Genomic DNA, 20,571 nt, shown 5'->3' on the forward strand with positions numbered 1-20,571 from the left:
GTGTCGTCGTCGTCGTCGTCGTCGTCGTTGTCGTCGTCGACGGTGACGCCGGCCGCGGCGGCGCGTGGTGCGAGGACGAGGTGAATGCACGGCGGCCGCGGTGTGTGTGTCAGTGGTGTAAGCTCGTGTCTTCTGCGCTCGTGGAAACCCGCCAAAAGCCGCGGCCGCGAACAAGCACCACTAGGATTAGCAGCAGTGGCGTGTACGACAGCTGGACCGAGATCTTTTTCCTCGTCGTCCTCGTTATCGTTATCGTTATCATCGTGATCGTTTTTGTTGGTGCCGTCGTTATTAGTGAACGCGAACGTGCTCTGTCAAAGAAGAACGGAAAGAAGGATAAAGGATTGCAAAGGGATAAATTTGGTAGGAAAGAAGTATTCTTCTTATCATCGACACGTTGCGTCTTATTTCTCGTTTGGACATTATATCATTTTGAGAACGCGTATCGTCGCAACGTTTCTGGACCAATACCCCACTGCTATTACTCCGAAAAGCAGTAGCAGTAGCAGCAGCATCGGCGGCGTCAGCGCACGACGGTGGCGGCTGCGTTCTGTTATTATTTTGCCGCGGTGCTTTTGACCCTTCGAACCGGGCGAGTTCATTGCGGCAGTGTCGCGGGGGTGTTTGCCCGACGTCTAGCGCACCACTTGGCGGCGGCGGCGGTGGCGGTGGCGGTGGCGGCGGCGGTGACGGCGACGACGACACGACAACGGTAGTAGTGGCGGTAGTGGTGGCGGCGGTGGTGGTGGAGGTGGTCGTCGTCGTGGTGGTGGCGGCGACGACGACGACAGCAGTGGCGCCAGAAGAGAAGGACGTCGCGCGAGCGCGTCCGCTCGCACTACTCGCGCTCCTTTTGCTTCTTTCACCTCCTCGTGGCCGATAACCTATCGGGTAATCGCGCGAGAGAGCGCCGCCTCGAGAGTAGAAAAGGAGCCGTCTCTTTATCTTCTCTTTTTTCTTCTCTCTCTCTCTCTCTCTCTCTCTCTGTCTGTTTCTTTCCGCTCCTTCCTCGAGACGACGCGAACATCGCGGCGAGAAAGGTGTGCTGCGGAGTACCACGTGATAAGGTGCAACACCTCTTCGCCTTCTCTTTGTTTTCATTCTTGCTCTCTTTGCCGTTGTCGTCGTCGTCGTTGTCATCATTGCATCGTCGTCGTCGTCGTCGTCGTCTTCCTCTTCCTCCTCGTTGTTTGTCGTGTCGTCATTTTACACAACGGTAATAAGAGCGTCTCAACATTATCAACAACGACACATCGAAATCGTTCATATCGTACATTTTTGGAACGCGTTTAACGAACGGAAACAAAGAGAGAACCACTGTCAATGGTGTATCGTCTGCACTCTTGTAAGAGTGCAACGACGAGACTACACAAGACAGCAACAACAACAACAAAAACAACGTCACAGCAGAAGCAGTAAGCAAGTAGAGTAATTGTAACAAAAGCGAGGGAAGGAGGACAGAAAAGTTGTCGCGCTCTCGGGAGTGTCCCGCCGCGTGCTTGGTGATATCGGTGAAGAAAGGGAGAGAGGTAGAGGGTGGTAGGAGGGTGGAATATTGAAGGGGGACAAGGAAGAAGGAAAGGGCGAGAGTAAGCATCCTCGCTAAACTCTCTCTCTCTCTCTCTCTCTCTCGCGCGAGCGTTAGATAAACGACAGGCAGGCAGGCAGGCAGGCAAGCGAGCAGTCAGGCAGGAAGAACAGAATTAAAGGCGCGCTTTCCGTTGTCGTCGACGTTGTCAACGGCGTCAACGTCGCTGACGTCAGGTCTCGCGAGTTCCACGTGCGCGCGTGTTACTCGTGTTTGCTAGTGTTGTCGTCGTCGTCGTCGTCGTCGCGTCGTATCGTATCACGTTGTGTTCCAAATTGTCCGATCTGTCAGCGATAACGGTTCATCATCGTGTAGCTCGTGGAAAGAGAAAACGGAAGTCTGACATTTTAACGCGACGACGAAGATACAGGTGTCCACGTGTTACGTTGAACGTTGGACAAGAATAGTACTTGCCTGAGAACGATATTGCAGGAACAATTTCTGCGACGGTTATTCGATTTCATGGCTACGACCTGATTATTCCTTCGTCGAGGCTCGATCGGATTAAAAGAAAGGCAAGTAAGCAAATACAGGCAGGCAAGCGAGCGAGCGAACGAACGAACGAATAAGCAGGCGGGTAGGCGGGTGTAGGCAGAAAGAGAGCCGCGAAACAAGAGGGGTAGGAGGAGGGAACACGGTGTGCGCAACGGTGTGTCGTGTGTCAGAGGAAAAGAGAGAGAGAGCGAAGAAGAAATCGCGACTTTCGGTGCGGGTTGCGTGCCTTGATCAAGCGTGCGACAAAGAAAGAGGATAAAGAGGCGGAGGTGGTGGTGGAGGAGGAGGAGGAGAAGGAAAAGGAAGAAGAAGCGGTGAGCTAGCAAGCGGGGTATAGGAGAGGAAAGCACCGTCCGAAGGCCGAGCGTATGTGACAGTTCGCCTTCCGTGGTCCGACTCCTTCGCGTTTCGCGGCGGCGGTAGTTCGCCTCTTCTTCGCCTTGTGTTTTTCCACTTCCGCGTGTCCCTGTGTGTCTCTGTGTGTATGTGTGCGCCAATCCACCCCCACCGTTTTATATTTTGTTTTCTTTTTTCTTCTCTTCTTACGTCTCTTGTGCCAGCACTGCCAGCAAGCTAGTGTGCCGTGTTGTCGTCGGTGAAGTGCTTTGCAAAGAAAGAGAAAAAGAGATATATATATATATATATATATATATATATATACACATTATATATATTATGTATACGTATATATAAATATAGATATATATACATATACATATATACGTATATCTAAACGTGCTGCATTATTATTATATTTCGGTGAGACAGGCGTGCGTGGCCTCGAGCCTCGTCGTGGTTAGTGGAAGAAGAGGAAGACGACGAAAGGGAAGGAGGGAGAGGGGGAGGAGGAGGAGGAGGAGGAAAGAGGAGAGGAAAGAACGAAGGAGAACTGGCGGAGGTGGTGGTGGTGGTGGTGGTGGTGGAGAAAGTGGTGGAGGAGAAGAAGAAGAAGAAAAAGAAGAAGCAAGGTGCTGGTGGACGACGCCTCTCGAGTCTTCTTCTTCGAGCACCACCGAGGTATCTTCCTTTCTTCTTCTTCTTCTTCTTCTCTTTTCCTTTTTCCCTTTTTCCTATCATTTTTTTTCTCTCTTTCTCTCTCTATCTCGCTTCCTACTTCCTGCATACACGCAGGAACGAAGCATTTGTAGCTCGTATCGTATTCGTATTCGAAGTTTTAAAGTCGAAGTCGAAGTCGAAGTCGACCGCGTGTTCTGTACGGTGTAATATATACGTAAAGAAAGGAACGCGCGCGCTCTCGTGCGGCACTAGCCGTTGCCGTTGTCGTCGTGTCGTCTCCGTCGCCGTAGCCGTAGCCGTCGTCGAGTTGAGGTTAGGTCTCCCAACGGACGAATCGCTATCGTGCTGCGTATTTCGAGACGTACGTATCGAAGTGGACGATCGAACGAAGAGCGGAGAAGCGCGTGCGACTCCGCTCCTATGCGCGATCCTTTCCTACGGTAAACTTCCGTTTGTTCGTATAATCTCTCTCTCTCTTTCTTTCTTTTTCTCTCCATCCCTCTTTCTCTCTCTATCTCTCTTTCTCTTTCTATCTATCTATCTCGCGCGTGTTTAACGTTTTCTACGTCTTTCTCTGTTTCCCCGACAAAGTGTAAAGTTTTGTCTTACTCTCTCTCTCTCTCGTATCTTCCTTTTACTTCGATTCAAAGGGCTCTACAAAGTGTCGTGTCGTGTCGTGTCGTATCATGTCGTGTCATAGCACACACACACCGCATGAAATCTCGAACGGCACGTTCGCGAGTTTTGGGTGAAAGTTCGATAGTGTGCGCCGTTATCGTCGCTGCTGCTGCTGTGTCTGCTATTACTGCTGCTGCTTTGCTGTGCTGCTGCTACCTTCAGAGGTTAAGTCACTGTCCGCTAGAACTTAACCTCAAAAATTATCGATGGGACGTTGTGGTACTTTAGTATTTTACGCGTCGTCGTCGTCGTCGTCGTCGTCATCGTCATCGTCATCATCGTTGCCGTCGTGTCGACGTTGTTCTTCTTGTCATTATTGTGCGACATGCATTTATAATTTCTCTTCCTTCCTTTTTTTTTTTTATGTACATATATCTATGTACTTTTATTTTTTTTTGTATTTTTTAGCTTAACAAGGAACATCATAAACATTTTCTCGTGTGATTTTACGCTCTTTCGTATTGTCGCGCAATCTTACGCGCGCGCGCGCAATCGTGCTCTCTCTCTCTAACTCTCTCGCACGATAAATTTGCACGTAGTAAGTAAGTATGTACATATATGTATACACACGTATAACGCGTCGAAGCTTCCTGTCTCCATTGATAGATTTCTTCTTATCGATGCATTACGCGTCTCGATCTAAACGAATAACTCGATCTTTCTTACTTTTTATTTCTCTCTCCCCCTCTCTCTCTATTTTTCTTTCTTTTTTGGTTTGTTTCTTTTTTTCGCAGCAACTTTTCCTTGTCATCCGTCGTTAGATCGTTCATTCATTATTTCGTTCGTTTGTATCGTTCGTAGAGTATTCATATCGAACTTTATTATTCGTTCATCGATCTCTCCATAGCAATAATTTTCGTCGTAACGATAATGAGAATATTCCCCGACGTGGATGAGTCATGCACGTGGCGCCATTAGAGAAAAGAAAAATGGAGTACGACGTTTATACCGCGTGTTACGACGTTGCGATTGAGAGGATTAAAACTCGTTAACGTGTTTTACGAAAAACGTATTTTTGAAATTTCCTTCTAATCGATTCTCGGAATTATCGGAAATATGTAGGATGAGTCAGCGAACATTGTCATCTTTGATGACATTGTATTTATCGATATCAGGAAATAATGTTTCGTATAATGTAAAAGGAGAAGAAGTAGCCAACAAGTGAATGCATATATATGTATAACTGCAACTTCACGTTCATTCTAAAGTCCACAAATTAAAAATGATATTTCGTTCTTGATAACGATAATAATAATAATAATGATAATAATAATAATAATGATGATTAGATTGACTCATTCTCTGTATTTCTTTGATTTTCTCTCCTTCTCTATTTTTTTTTCTTAACGTAGCAACTAAAAAGAAACAAAAAAATGAAACGAATTTGAATTCGTTGAAACAAAGAATGTATTCGAGTTCGTGCAATGCTTAATCCGCGAATTCCTTTCCCGGTTATTCGACACCTCAATGCAAGGAAAAGAAGCCGCTTTCCTAAGCGGCCAGGCTGCTTTCGTAAGCGAGAATGGCTGGAACGTAATCGGATTAACTTCACTTCTTACTTTGAATTTACCGCCTATCGGGAGTAGTAGCGGTCACGTGATCGGGGATCGCGCGAACTTTCAAATGATCCCAATCCGAGGAATACATTTCTCACGTATTCTCATAGAATAAGTCAATCAAAACTTTGATTTACGTTATCCAGTGGATTACCTCGATATAAAATTAAACTCTTTAACAAGTTTAAATCCGAGAATAGTAGAAAAAAAAGTGTGATTAATAATTGAATCATTATTTCTTAAGTTGCACATTTTTTCTCATTCGTTTTAACCAAAGACGAACAAATTTTATTAGTGTATCGGGGTTCTTCTTAAAATCAATCATATTCTAATATATATTCTAACGCGATTATTTTGAATCATTTTAAAAGAAACCTCGTAGATCGGCATTTCTCGTAATTTCGGCTCGCATTTGACCCGCAAAGCGGTGCCGAGGTGGATCGATTAAGAGAGAACGACGATAGGTCAGTTACGTACGAGATTTACATGCCCCAGCTTCCGCGTGATCCATCCGTCGTCCTCCCTGTCTCCCTCTTTCTCCTTTTACCTCTTCCCTTCCCCTCTAACCTTCTCTCACTCTCTTTCTCTTTCCTTTCCCTTCCGTTTTCCCTCTGTGCTTTATCGGAGAGATTCGACCGCGAACTACGCGCCTTTTTTTTTTCTTTTTTTTTTTTTTCAACGAACAATGTTCAAGGTCACGATTAAATATAGAACCCAAGCTCTCTCTCTCTCTCTCTCTCTCTTCCTCTATTGTCGTTCCAAGTAATAAAAAAGAAATTAAGAAAAATTCATTTACGTAAACACCAAGTACGTATAAGTTCGTTCTTATCTACGTTTCTGTCCGACGTGCATATACATATACATATGTATATTTGTTAATGAGCGATAGGCAAGTCTGTGAACATCTTTAGAGAGTTCGTTTTACTTTTTGCTTGTACTTACTTATATTATCGACACGAGGAATGTAGCCGTACGCGGAAACACGGCGCTTCTAATAATAGACAACACGTTTCACGACGTCACTTATTGGTCGGCTTTACTTAGTAGGCTCTCTTGAAGGAGAGAGAAAGAGAAAAAACGAAAGACAGACAGATAGACAGAAAGATAGAAACACGCGTCGCGTCTACGTTTAGCGTGCTAACGGTTAGGCCACTTATTGCAAACTCGTGTTGTTTCAATTTAAAAGGAAAAAAACATTGACTTAGATTATTTTTACAATATTTTTGATCAAAGATTAGATGGTGGGAAAGAGATAAAAAGAGAGAAAGAGAGAGAGAGAGAGAGAGCGCGAGAAAGGATGAATACAAAATTTATGCACTGTTTTTTTTTTCCTCTTTTTCTTTTTTTCTTCTTCTCTTTTTTTTAAGCTTTTTCCTAACTCGAGTTTTTCCAGTCACGTGGTATTGTTTACCAACGTCGATCAATCGTACTGAGACCACCACACTGTCGCCACTATCTCTCTCTCTCTCTCTCTTTCTTTCTCTTTTCCTTCTCACTTTTTCTCTCTCTCTCTCTCTCTCTCTCTCTCTCTCTCTCTCTCTCTCTCTCTCTAGATTAATCCTCAAACGAAGAGGAATTGCAATTTGTTTGTAATTTATTTTAATTCTTTACCGATCGCGTAAAGTTAATCGTCCTGACGTTTTCGAACGATGAGAAGTAACGTAAACGTATAATTAACGTTATACGAAAGCGTATACGAGTGGTGGTGGGATGGGGTGGTGGGGTAGGGGGTGACAAGACTCTTTGTCTTTCTCATTCTCGTTGTTTAATCCTATTGTTAAGAAAAGTCACGATGCGGTGCGTCGCCAGACTGAAGGCCAATAATCATTAGTCAATGTTTTCAATATCGTTGCTTTTCGTGTTGCGTTCCTTTCGAAAGTGTTCTGCCGAGAAATTGAAAAGGAAAAACGGATGTAAATTTAAAAAAGGGAAAAGAAAAAATATAGTGCAGATAGACAAATAGATAAATAAATAAATAAATGAATAAATAGAGATAAAATCGGAGAGAATTTTCTCGATCGAGATCGTTGTCAATAGTAGCAATAACACCAATGCCAACAGATTATTACGATAGGCGGATGGTAGGGAGGGAGACTCATAGAAAAACGGGGTTCAACTAGAAAAAGAGTTGGAAAGAGATAAAAAAAAAAAAAAACAAAGTTTACGTGCATACGACGCTGATGCGGGGAATGGGGGCGAGGGGTATCATCATCATCCTTTGTCGGTAGTAACGCGTCGCGAAAACAAAGCGGAAACGGCACGCGTATCGCATGAACTGCGTGTGCTGTCTATATCGTTTTATTAAAAGAGAGAAAGAGAAAGAAAGAGAGAGAGAGAAAACCCGTAGATTTAATCTCACGGATTTCATCCCATTACTCGACCCTTTATTTCTATCATTAACATCGTTATCACATGTGACGATCAAAAGGTATCCCTTTTCTATCTCTCTCTCTCTCTCTCTCCCGTTTTTTTCTTTTACATTGATAATTTCTTCCTATCATCCTTCTTATTCGCGATAAAGTGAATAGTATATGTGTGAATATAGAAATAAAAATATATATTTAAAAGGATTCAAAAATAAATTTAAAAGGATTCAAAAATAAATTTAAAAGGATTCAGAAAAGAGATGACAAACGCAACGTGAATCGTGTCATCATTCTATTTCGTCTCTTTAATTTTTAAAACTACGGGTAAACAAAAGAAAAGAAGAAGAAGAAGCAAAAAGTCATGTTGTTGTTTTTATTACCAACATATGTGCTTCTTTTATTAGAGAACAAACGAATCTCCGAAAAGTGAGATCTTACCTATTTACTATAACATTTGTTATGTTCCCTCCTGGTGGTGTGCTGGGATCTTTCTTTTCTCTTTTCTAACATCAAGGAAGAAAAGAACCGCTGAAGGCCATCTGTTTAGAACGTGTCAATTCCTTATTTTCTCTTAATCCTAATCCTCCTTTCATATAACACAACAAGAAATCCTTTTCATATTCGTTAAAACTCGAAACTTGCCTGCCGAACAAACTTTTACTTTTCCTTAATTTTTTTTTTCTTATTTTTTTTTAAATTCCCTTCCCTTATGCTTTTATGTTGTATTGTTTCCCCCTTTATATACACGTTCTTTCTTCTCCTCCACGTGCGTATATTTTCTCACCTCGTTTTTCAACGGCCAAAAATTTTCTCTTATCGAAGATAAAATCAGATATTTCGTAAAAAGCACTCGGAATCATCCAACGCGGAAAAGTCAAAATCTAACTGAAGGATCTTTCCCTTTACCGATATTATAAAAGCCCTCCTCCTCCTCCTTCTCCTCCTCCTACTCCCTTGTCCAATCCTTGTCGCGTTCTTTTGCCCAAACGATAACTCTTTAGTATTTTTTTTTGTTTTCCTTTTATTTTTACGCGACAAAGGACTACCTTTCGTCGTGCAAATTTTGTGGACACCTCTTTTAATGATTTACTCTTTAATATTTTGTTTAGAACCCATGGAAATTAATGTAGAATGAGTGTGTGTGTGAGAGAGAGAGTGAGAGAGAATAATTATAATAGACAACTATACTAATCGATGAAATTAACGTCGATCAACGGTGTAACGCGTTGCGTATAAGTTTAATCACTTTTTGGAACGCAACGTGATTACATGAATACCATTAAAAAGAAAACAAAAAAAAATATATATATATGAAAGAGAGATTAAAAAAAAAATATATATACCGTTTCATTAATATCGCAATATGAACCATGTAATTTGTATTTTTTTTAGAAACGAGTTAATTATTTTTCTCCCAAAAGGATATTATTATTATTATTACTAGTTATTAATCAAAATATAGAGGTAATATTTTGGTCATGTTACATGGTTGATGCAGCTTGATCGAATAAAAAAAAAAAAGAGAAAAAAAAAAACATTGAATAAATGAATGAAAAGTGCGTAAAAGAGTATGTACTGTGAACGCTCATACGACGAGATAATAGGTGTCTTGCTGAGATCGACCTTTTTAAATCGATATAGAACTTTTACTCGCCATTTCTGGTTCATATATGTTTAAATATAGATCGAAGTTCGCGAGCAAGGAAAGAGAAAGAAGATGGAGGTCTTAGAACGAAAGGTTCGCTTGTTAATCCCCCCCCCCCTCTCTCCTCCTCGTCCCACCACCCTTTTATCTCTCTTTTTAACTCTTTCTTTCTTTCTTTTTTTCTCATTTGAAATTGTTATAGATGTGGAAGTGTAACAACAACGGCACACATGTTTAGAAAGTATAACAAATTTTGTTATTTAAAAATGCATACACACATTGAGAGAGAGTATCTTTTAAAATAATACAGTAGTGTTACGCTTAATAAATTTTTCATTTTATATAGGTATACATATATTCTATTATTTATATTTCGAATATTATTATGTGCGTTATAAATACATATATAGGTATATATAAACTTCGAAAAGTAATATAAACAATAATTAATAGATGAATTTTAACTGACTTTCATAGGGGACAACGAGAAACAGTCTAACGGGGGATTTCGTAGAGGACGGTTCATCGAGCTTATACTACGTGCTTTTAGATTAGAATATACATTTATTTCGATTAATTATCAATTAATTAAGGTAAATCGAACACACAGTATTGTATTATATTAATATTTTATATCGTTTAAATTCAAATACATTTGTTTTCAAGTTCTTAACCAATGATTACTGTGAATTGAAAAATTTCATCCAATAAAATGTCAGATCTATAAATTGTTTATACGAAATTTAAATCATTTTTAAACAAACGTATTCTGTATTATTTTTAATTTAATGAGTATTAAACTGATTGTAATACTAAATTTAAAGGTACATTATTTTTGCATTCGTTTAATTCAATTGTTATAAATAAAACTTTCACGCGTGTTAAATTCGTGTGAAATATCTAATTTAAGATAATATTTTTAATGTATTTATTTTTCAATTTTGTTTAATCTTAAAGATATTATATCGATAATCTTTGTTCAATGAAAACTATTAGCAAGCGTAAAGGTGTAAATAATTTTAAGAGAAACTCTCATTCGTACATAATACATTATTCCACATTTGATTGTAGGATTTTCATTTTATTCTCGTATATATCCTTTAATCAACGTAAACGTATAAATCCTCGCGTAGGTAAGATACATGATAGTATTCTCACGATCGTTTAACACAATCGACAAGTAAATAACTAAATGATTATTAATCTCCAACTATATTTCTTTTACTTTTTCTTCATTTTCTTCTTCTTCTTCTTCTTCTTCATTTTCTCCTTCTCAGGGAAGAAACCTTCTTACGTTTCCGCACGAGTTTTCCTATTGCGAGTCAACTTGAAGCTCGTAGAGCGTTTCTTTTCAGAGTGGAACGAACTTTCGCTTAATATGGATAATGCTTCTTGAAAGAGCGCTTTTCAAAACCTCTATTCAAATCTCTCTCTTCTTTCTCTTATCTCTCTCACTCTCTCTCATACACACACGCACACATATACATATACATATACTCATTCTCTTTCTCTCTCTCTCTCACACTGTTTCTAAATGCAGCATGGTTTTGACCATTCAACGAATTCTCTACGTCCATTATAATTACCGAATATAAAAAATAACGATTCACGTGGTATTCATTGGTAAAGTTCGAATCAATCGGCGTTGACTTTCAATCTGGCGAATATCAAAGCGCCATCGGCGTACTAGGAGGTGGTGGTACCCCAGGGGTGGTTAGTGTACTACCTCTACTACCATTTCCCGATAACTACGATTACCGCTACCAACGAGTAACTATTTCATTCGGATCGTCCTTGCCCTTTTACACGAGGATCGAAAAAAGAAGAAAACAAAGAATTAAATTAGAAATAATTCTCGACGAAGATGGGTGGTGGAGGAGGATTTTTTTTAATTTTTATATAAGCCGCATTTGTTTTTATATTATTTCAATAAATTATATGTGTGTATTGTGTATTTATTATTATTATTATTATCTCATTTGCATTGTAAGGAAGAATTAAAAAATGATTACTTTTATCTCTCATACATCAAATTGTTTTTTTTTATTATTATATTTAAATAGACAAAATTTATACGAGTCGATAAAATTATAATATATTTATGTATTTTTGTACATATTTCAGTACTTTTTTTTTTAATATATAAATGGTCAATGATATGTAATGTAAAATGGAAACAAAAATGTATTTATTATTATGTAAGATTTTCTTGTGATAATAATCAAGAAAATTAAATGTATTTATATGCTAATGATGCAAATGGTTTAATAAGTGACTTATTAAAGTATCTAACTGCTTAAAAACAATAATCTGAGTGATTTATAAATAATCGAAATATGAAATATATTGATTAATCATACACTGTAAACTTTTTTAATATTTTTGAGTATATATGAATCATTCACAAGCTTAGATCGATTAATTCCACTTTTTGATTTATTTCAAATTTTATTATTAATTAACCTCTCTCTCATTAATACTTAACTTTTTATATATTCCAAATTAATTTCATTAATAATTATACTTAACACTATTAAAATGAAAACAATTTTTATGATCGTTCAATAATAAATGATACGACAATACATATCACTTTATTAATTTTCTCTACTTTTTATATCGTGGAATTAAATCGATTTGGCAAATTGGTTGCTCATATACACTTTCTGCCAAAAGATTAGAATTATTTTATATATTCCCCGAAAAAGAAAGGATATATTATATAAGAAAAAAATGAACACGTGGCCTTGAGTAATCGAGATAAATTTTGGTGTCAAAAAATCTTACTAGTAAAATATATTTTACATTTTATTATAATATTATGAATATTTTTCTTCAAATAATCCTGTCATCGAGAAAAAGAAAACTGCCCGTTATTTTTAATGACATTCTAACATTATCCGGACATGCTGGAAATTATATATTTTTTTTTCTTTTTAGAGTACTTTTTTAATTGAATATTTTTGAAGTTGCTATAAAGATGTCGTAATAATAAAATATAATTCCGATCGCAATGTATTAAAAATTTGGTTGACATAAGAAACATGCAATCTCTTAAAACATAACTGAACATGTGTTAATGTTTAATGTAATAACAATAAATCAATTGAAAATTGATCGGTATATATTACTACATCGGTTATAACGATTCTAAACTTTTGGTCGGTAGGGTTGATGAACAAAATCTATATTTATTTTATTTCTATATTGTATCTCGCGTTTCTATGATGTAATTAACATTATTTTCTTCTGATTACAGATATCAACTTTGTCGTCGGTACAGCATGAAGGCAGATAGTGACGTCAAGTGAAGGAAAGGGGGGCAAGAAGAAGAAGAAGAAGAAGAAATAAGAGTAATTAATACTACACAACAGCGCTTCGTGAAAAATAACGCATGCACCGGCGAATGAAAACTGGGAGAAAAGGCTGAACCTCTGGGGTGTAAATCAGAGAAGTAATAATAATAATTAAAAAAAAAAAAATAAAAAAAAAAAACAGATACAAATAAAGAAGAAGTAAAAACGCAACGGATTACCCTAAAAAAAAAAAAGAAAAAAAAAGTTAGTAGAATTAGTCGAAGAATATAAAGCGAAAGCAAGAAGGAAAGAGAGAAAGAGAGACACGAGATACATACTAACAAGCAAAGCAAGCAAGCACGCATAACACAACCAACACACATCTCTACACACGTATACAAGGAATAAATAAATAAATAAATAAATAAATAACAAATAATTAACACACAATTTTCGTGATAACGCGTGAAAAAGTGAGAGTGAGACAAGTGTGAACGAGAAAAGAAGAAAAAGAAATAGAGAAGGATAGATATAGATAATTGTGTATTTGTGTGGTACAAAAGTATAAGAGAGAAAGAGATAGTAGGAGGTAGCGTGTGTGAGAGTAAAAAAGAAAAAAAAAACAAACAAACAACCAACCAACCAACAACAAAAACTAGTGCGTGAAAGAAGGGTAGAAAGGGTTAAACAAGCGGAAAAGTTAAACAGACGAATACATTAAAAATACAGAAAACAAGTGAAGAATAAGAATAAGAATAAGAGAATAAGCCGAAGCCGAAAGAAAAGAAGTCGTGGGCGTGCGAGAGCGTGTAAATAAGAGCTATTTTTTCGTATGATAAAGAAAGAGGAAGAGAGGGTGGTGGTGATAGGGTTAGCAGTTAAAATAAACACGTGGAAAGAAAGAAGAAGAAGAAGAAGAAGCCAAAGAGGAATAGAATACGTTCGATGATCCTTCAACGAATTATCTGAGGAAGAGGAAGAGGAGGTGGAGGAACAAAAAAGGAAAAGAAGGAAGAAGAAAAAGAGGAGGAGGAGGAGGAGGAAGAGGAAAAGGAAAAGAAGAAGAAAAAGAAGTAAAAATAAGACGAAAAAGGGACAAATAATACGACGAGTCTTTTTCGAATATAATACAAATATCCTTTTCCTTTCGATGCACTTCTATTATTCGTTTTTATTTCTCTTACCGAGGATTCATTTTTTCTCATAGAGAGAAAAGGAAAGAAAAAATAAGATAGAAACTGATAAGGAAATATCAGAGTTGTTGATAGGGGAAGAATTTACTTTGACGAATTTTTTCTTTTTGCTGGTACCATAGAAGAGAAAAGAAAAAAAAGAAAAAGAAGAGGAGAAAGAGGAGGAGGAGGAAGTGGAATAGTAGTAGTTGTAGTAGTAGTAGTAGTAATAATAATAATAAGTTGACGTACGTACACGGTGGTGGGTAACAGTGCTCTGGTGGTGACTGTTGTGGGTGGTGATTGTGTCTGGTGAGATAAAGATAGAGTAAAGGGGTAAAAAAAAGGAGGAGGAAGAGGAGGAGGAGGAGGAGGAGGTGGTGGTGGGCGGGGGGAGGAGGGGGAAGGAGGACAGTCGAGCGGTATCGAGAGGGCAGCCGTGCCCCATGTTGTGAGCGTTTGAGGACTGCCGGGGGCAGAAGTGAAAGGGTGGGAAGGGTGGTGCCGCGGGCATGGAGTATGGAGGCGGTGGCGGGGGCGGTGTGGGACGTGGGGGTGTCCAACCACCCTCCGCAGGTGCGAGGAGCATCGCAGGCACCGACACTATCGACGCTCTCGACGCGTGGCACAAAAACGAACAAAGGATCCTCATGGAGTCCAGGCACAAGCAACAATGTGAGTAAATCTATTGTGCATATATATATATATATATATATCTAACCATCTACTTATTTAGATACAACGTCGATCATTATCTTATTTCTTATCTATATCCGTAGATCTATATGGGATTCGGTTAATAGCTAGTTTCTTCTTTCATAAATTATACCCAAACTCATAATTATACTTAAGGTGTACAAATTTAGTAACCATTATCAACTAATTGCTCGACTCATCTTGTTATATTATCGTGTAGTTTTCATTTTTTTTTATTTTTTTTTCTTATTTTTTTCTTATTACTCGTAAAAAGGGACCGCCCAAAGACCCAATCGAAAGTTCAGAGAGAAAGATAATATATAATATACTATACATATATATATATATATATATGTGTGTGTGTGTATATAAAACTATGCGGTGCATCTGCGGTATTGCAGGTGCATCGTTTCGCGGTAGTTTCTCTCTATCTTTTCTTTTACTCATTCTCTTTCTCTCTCGTTTTCTCTGTTCCACGCGAACGTAGGAGTCCGTTTATTAGCAGGTGTATGATATTGGATCGGACTAGAATCGTTTCTCGGTATCAAGCGAAAAAGATCGACGATCTACATTCTGCATCTTTCCTCTCTTTCTCTATTTTGTATCAACTCTTCCTCTTCCTTTTCTTTCTCTTCTTTTTTTTTTTTTTTTTTTCTAAAGTTTGAAATTAACCGAGCAATATTTGTGTATTATTATTCTGTCTCGAATCAGGCAAATAAATTGGCAACGTTAAAAACACGTTTTGAAAGACAAAAAAAGATCGGCGAAAATTCGTATCAGTTATTTTGTTATTCAAAAAGAACAGAATAAAAAACCTAATATCAAATTCGTAATGAACAATCTAAGAAACTAATTTACAAAAAAAGAAAAAAAGATCAAAATGAAATAATCTTGAAATTTTGGCAACGCTTTCGAGATTCGGGACCGACCACTGTATGTTGCCGAAGGGGTCGATACGTTACCGCTGCGTACCTTTAATGCGAAGAGAAAAAGCAACTGCTGCATTCGCGGTCCAATGACTCGGGAAATTGTTAATTATCGCGATAGTAAGGAAAGAGAGAGAGAGAGAGAGTGAGTGATGGGGGTTGGGTGGGGTAGACTTCTCTCTTTTGCACTCCAACTCTCGGAGTTCACGAAAGTTAAAAGGGGTGTAATATTTAAATCCGTTCGTTGTTACCAGCAAAGTTGTTGTTTTCGGTTTGTTAAGTGATTTCAATCTGTATTCTGATAGGTTGATTAAAATTGGACACAGTGTATGTGACCGTTAGCATCGTAATAGGGGGAAAAGAAAAAAAAGAAATTAAAAAAACAAAACCAGTGAAGAGGGTTTACCAAAGGGGGGGTTGGTTGGGGGTGCTACTGTCTTTCTGTTTCTCGCGGTTAGAGCAGAAAATCTTTCGGTGATCAGAGGTTGAATTGGTGTTTTGTACGTGTTACGGATGCATGTTTGAAAATAATGGTTTGGAACGATGGTAAGGTGAACTCGGTGGTGTTAAAGAATTAGCTTGTTTATTTTTTAGTAAATTATTCTAGGGGTGAAAGTGTCGATGCGGTGACGAAGGAAAAAAAAAGTAAAAAAGAAAAAAAAAGAAAGATCGAAAGTATACTTTGGACGGAGGCACTTTGATTTATTTATTCTTTTTTTTCTTTTCTTTTTCTTTTATTATTCATACGTATTATTTTCGATCATATTTTACTTCGAAAGTCCTATTATTTATTTGTCAACATTTGGGAAAGATTATAATATAACGTAGAATGATATTTAACACCGCAAAAGTTGTCGAGACACTTCGGGACACCTATTCCTACTGTGAGGGATAAATGAAATGATCGTTTTACAAAAAAAGAAACCAAAAAGAAAAAAAAACAAATATATCTTAACACATCGAACGAAGATATTTGTCGATTGGATAGCAAACAGATATATATTATATCTTTTGTTTTAATTTAAAAACGAAAAATACAACGTAGATTTTATAAGTTTGTATAAAACACTTTTGAAGATAGTATTTAGAAGAGTTGGTCGACCTTTTCTTATAATTTATTGTTAGGCTTGAATTGTCTTCTTGTAACGATCGACGAGAATAGCATGGTCACGTTCTGTTTCTCTCTTCGTATTTCTCTTTCTCTTGGTGAGAGAAAATCGACAAGTTGTGTTCGACATCAAGCAGCAGCAGTAGCAGCAGAAATCTGTTCCCTTGTCTTCTTCTTCTTCTTCTTCTTCTTTCTACCTTTCTTTCAACTCTTTCTTTCTATTTTTTGTTTGTTTGTTTGTTAGCCGAAAAAAGAACTCGAAGCGTCACTGACCTTCCTAAAGATCAAACGCATTAGAAAGCTTTCCCTTGTGTATTTGATCTCTTTCTCTTTTGGCTTGTTCATTTCAAAATAGAAATCGTCGTTGTAAGATAAATCAGAAAAACGAACAAAAAAAAGGGACAGAAAGAAGAAGAAGAAGAAGAAGAAGGAGAAATAAGTAGAAAGGGAAATACAAAGTGTGCAGCGGGAGAAGGGGGAGGCTGAGGGGGATGTTGGTTAGATGTCGATCGTTGTTATCGCAGCAGGGTTCGATAAAAAAGCAAGCATCATCGAGTATAGAATACTTAACTTATTTACTTGCATATATGTTGTGGGTGGTGATGATGGTGTGGTGTGGTGTGTCTGAGGGGGAGGGATTGCGTATGGCTGTGTGTGCCCGTGTCCGAGAATGTATTCTTTTCAACGTTGTTTAAATAATAATTTGGTATTCTATAGGATATCAAAGTATTATGTTCGATGCTTAGGAAAAACTCTGTAAAAAGTGTTATTTCCGACTTCGTCGGAAGGCGTTTTGCATTGTTAAGAATACCGAGGAATTACTAGCAATGACTGACTGATTCCTAGCTTCGACGGTAACATATATATATAGTAGTCAGCTTGTATATATAGTCAGTTAGGAATTAATCGTGCGGAATTCACAGGGCGAATTTCTCTTAGGCGCTTGGATCGAGCGATCTAAAAATACTCGATAATTGGACGATCGTCGTAAATACGAGAGAAGATCGAAGATGGCGTCTGGTGCAATCGGTAGAGAGAAAGAAATAGACAGAGAGAGAGAGAGATAGAGAGAGAAGGAAGGAAGAAGGAAGATTCTCTTCATCGAGTGAACGCATTCGACAAGCGGCGGGTGCACGTTCGTCGTTTTACCCTCTCACTCTGTTCCTCACTTTTCCTCCCTTCCCACCACCCCCTTTTACCGGCGTCGGCGTCGGCGTCGGCGTCGGCGTTGGCGTTTGCGTTGGCGTCGGTGTCGGCGTCGGTGTTGGCGTCGGCGTCGTCATCATCATCGTATCTTCGTCGGACTCGACGAAGAACGGGGGGGCCGGTTTTGGACCGATGCCTGATCGGCGACTCTCGGACAATTCGAAGATTCTGCTCGACCATTCACCCGACTGACGTGTATTTTCGACCTGGCACCTTCTTTCTGTTATCTTTCTCTTTCTCTTTCTATTTCTTTCTTTCTCTTGTCCTTTCAGTTCCTTCCTCGATTCCATAGAACCAATATCGACAGACGTTGACCTCGCGACGAGTTTCTAAGAGAGAGAGAGAGAGGGAGAGAGAGAGAGAGAAAGACAAAAAAATGATTGACTTTCCTTTTGACTAGAAGAGGGAACTCTTGAAATCCTCTTGGATGGAGTTGAGCGTACAGTTTGTAGTAGGGCTCTCGTCGCTTTGAGGGGATTATTAAACGAATGATTTTAAGAGTCAACTCAGAATTCGATTCACCTTCTAACGGGACGCTTTTGGCCCTTTTCGATTCTTGTCAAACTTTTAGCCGGATAGAGAAAAAGAAGAAGAAGAGGAAGAGGAGGAAGAAGAAGCTCTGGGTGGCAAAAGGGACAAAAAAAAAAAAGACGAAAGAAACTTTTAGGAGAAATATTAGAAATGATAGGGAACATTTTATTTACTTTTTTTTTTTTTTTTTTCGAACGATCGTGTCGTTCCGTTAATTTATGCAACTGTTAAAACGAGTACTGCGATTATCTCTCACTCTCTCTCTCTCTTTCTCTTATTTTTTATGTAATTTTTTTTTTATTTCCTGTTAATGATACATGATAATAATAATAACGGTAATGATAATGATAATGATAATGATAATAATAATAATAATAAAAAATAAGTATATCGCATTTACTTCATCGGCTTTGAAACTTTAGTCTCGCGCAGCCCGCCATTTATTGGCCCAGGAAAAATACGAACAAAATTGCCGGAGAAACAAGGATAATAATAGGGAATGATTATCGAATAAGCAATAACCGCGGCATAGTTCTTCTTACGAGAAAGAGAAAAATACACATTTTTATCGTAGTTTGAATCCTTTTCAACGATAATAAATTGATCATCTTCTTCTTCGTCGTCGTCATTGTCTTTGTCTTTGTCTTTGTTGTTTCTAAAAGAGGTCCCCTCTTCATCGTTAGATATTTCATATTATTATAATTATCAATAATATATATAGTTTCTATCGAAATAAAATAAAATAATTCGAATAAATTCGTAAAGATTTTCTTTAATCGACGAATAAATTCAATTATTTGTTCCAAAAGATTAATAGAAAAAAATGGGAGTGTAAAGTGTTTATTAATGCGCTAATCGCGCGAAATACGCGTTGGAAGGAAGGTGTTTATTGACATGCAAATAGGGCCACGATGCATCTCTCACGTGGTGGAAGCCGTACTCTCTCTCTCTTTCTATCTATGTATTTGTGTATGTGTATATATATGTATGTCGTTTCTCTCTTGGACGAAACAGGCGTTGAAACTCTCCTCTCCTCTCCTCTCTTCTCCTCTCTCTTGTTCTCCTATCTCTTTATCCGTCTTCTTCGCTATCCACGAACCCTCTCCGATTTCCGACACTGACCTCTCCAATTTTCAAATTACGTCGCTCCCGTTGCAAGCTCACTGACACGACGAGGGATCCACACACTCTCTCTCTCTCTCTTTCTCTTGGTTTTTCTCTTTATCATCATCTCTATCGTTCTTTCGTACCACTCGTCGGCTAGCTAGCTCGTGTCGCCTCTCTGCTAGGCTCCGATGCAGGATTCGTGCTTGGGATCGGCTAAATTATTCAAGATTTGACGTACCCGTTTAATCGGATAGCAGAATGTTTGGGTGAGGGAGAGGGGAGGAGGTGGGGGTGAGGGCGTGAGAGAAAGATGGGAGAGAAGCACCCGAAATACAATGGGACCTCGATTATCTCAACTAATTGGGAGACGTTGCCGGCTCCGCTGTGTGTTGCTACGAACGTTCCGGATGACGGAAGTCTTTCCCTCCCCTGTCCCCCCTCTCTCTATTTTTCTCTTTCCCAACATTTATCCATATTTCTTTTTCTTTTTTTTTTAACCCTTTCTCTTGGAAATAACACGTAGAGGTATTTATTTCCGTGTATATATATATTTGTATGTTTATAACGTTGAAATAAAAAATATGAGATCAAATTTCGATTGGGAAACAAATTAGAACTCGGTAATAATTCAAATAAAATTTGTTATATGTTTATGATTTATAAAATAGTATAATAAACGTTGTGTTTGTTCTTGATCGGCAATTGACTGACAAAATTGGTAAACACGTTAATTACTTTTCTCTTCTCGAAAGAAGTCAAAAGAGTTTGTTATCCAGTCTGGGTTTAGTCGTTGAAAGGAACAAATCGTTCGAGACGTAACCGAGAAACATTTAAAAAAGCAAAGTATAGTCAGCATGTACTTTTATGGAATAGGATTCAAATGCAATCGAGATTTCTCTCTCTCTCTCTCTTGTTTTTTCTCTCTTTTCCTTTTATCGTTACGTAACACCCTCTAATTAGGATGCATCGTTCGTGCGGCTATCGGGACAATTATTTTACTGGAGTAATTATGTCACGCGAATATAGTTCCCCAACCAGATTACGTATAAACAGTCCTAGTTTTTCGGGTACCAGTGCTTTTTTACTGTTTTCACTCGATGCTTTGCAAGGAGCAAGAGAGAGAAAAAAAAAGAAAGAGAGAGAGAGAAAGAGAGTGTTCATAGAAAGAGGTCAAGACCAAGCCA

General features: G+C 38.3%; 1 protein-coding gene across 1 annotated transcript in view; it reads left to right on the forward strand.

Annotated features, from left to right (window-relative positions):
- The first annotated feature begins 2,989 nt into the window (after positions 1–2,989).
- The window catches only part of LOC106783978 (serine/threonine-protein kinase minibrain), a 56,967-nt gene continuing 39,385 nt past the window's right edge, over positions 2,990–20,571 (forward strand). The window contains exons 1-2 of the mRNA XM_014743016.1: positions 2,990–3,100; positions 12,605–14,488. Of these exons, the coding sequence (XP_014598502.1) occupies positions 14,326–14,488 (163 nt within the window). The 5' untranslated portion in view covers positions 2,990–3,100; positions 12,605–14,325. The remainder of the gene's footprint in view (positions 3,101–12,604; positions 14,489–20,571) is intronic.

The sequence above is a fragment of the Polistes canadensis genome, unplaced genomic scaffold, assembly GCF_001313835.1.
Source record: "Polistes canadensis isolate GaletaPanama2010 unplaced genomic scaffold, ASM131383v1 scaffold_28, whole genome shotgun sequence".
Taxonomy (NCBI): Eukaryota; Metazoa; Arthropoda; class Insecta; order Hymenoptera; family Vespidae; genus Polistes; species Polistes canadensis.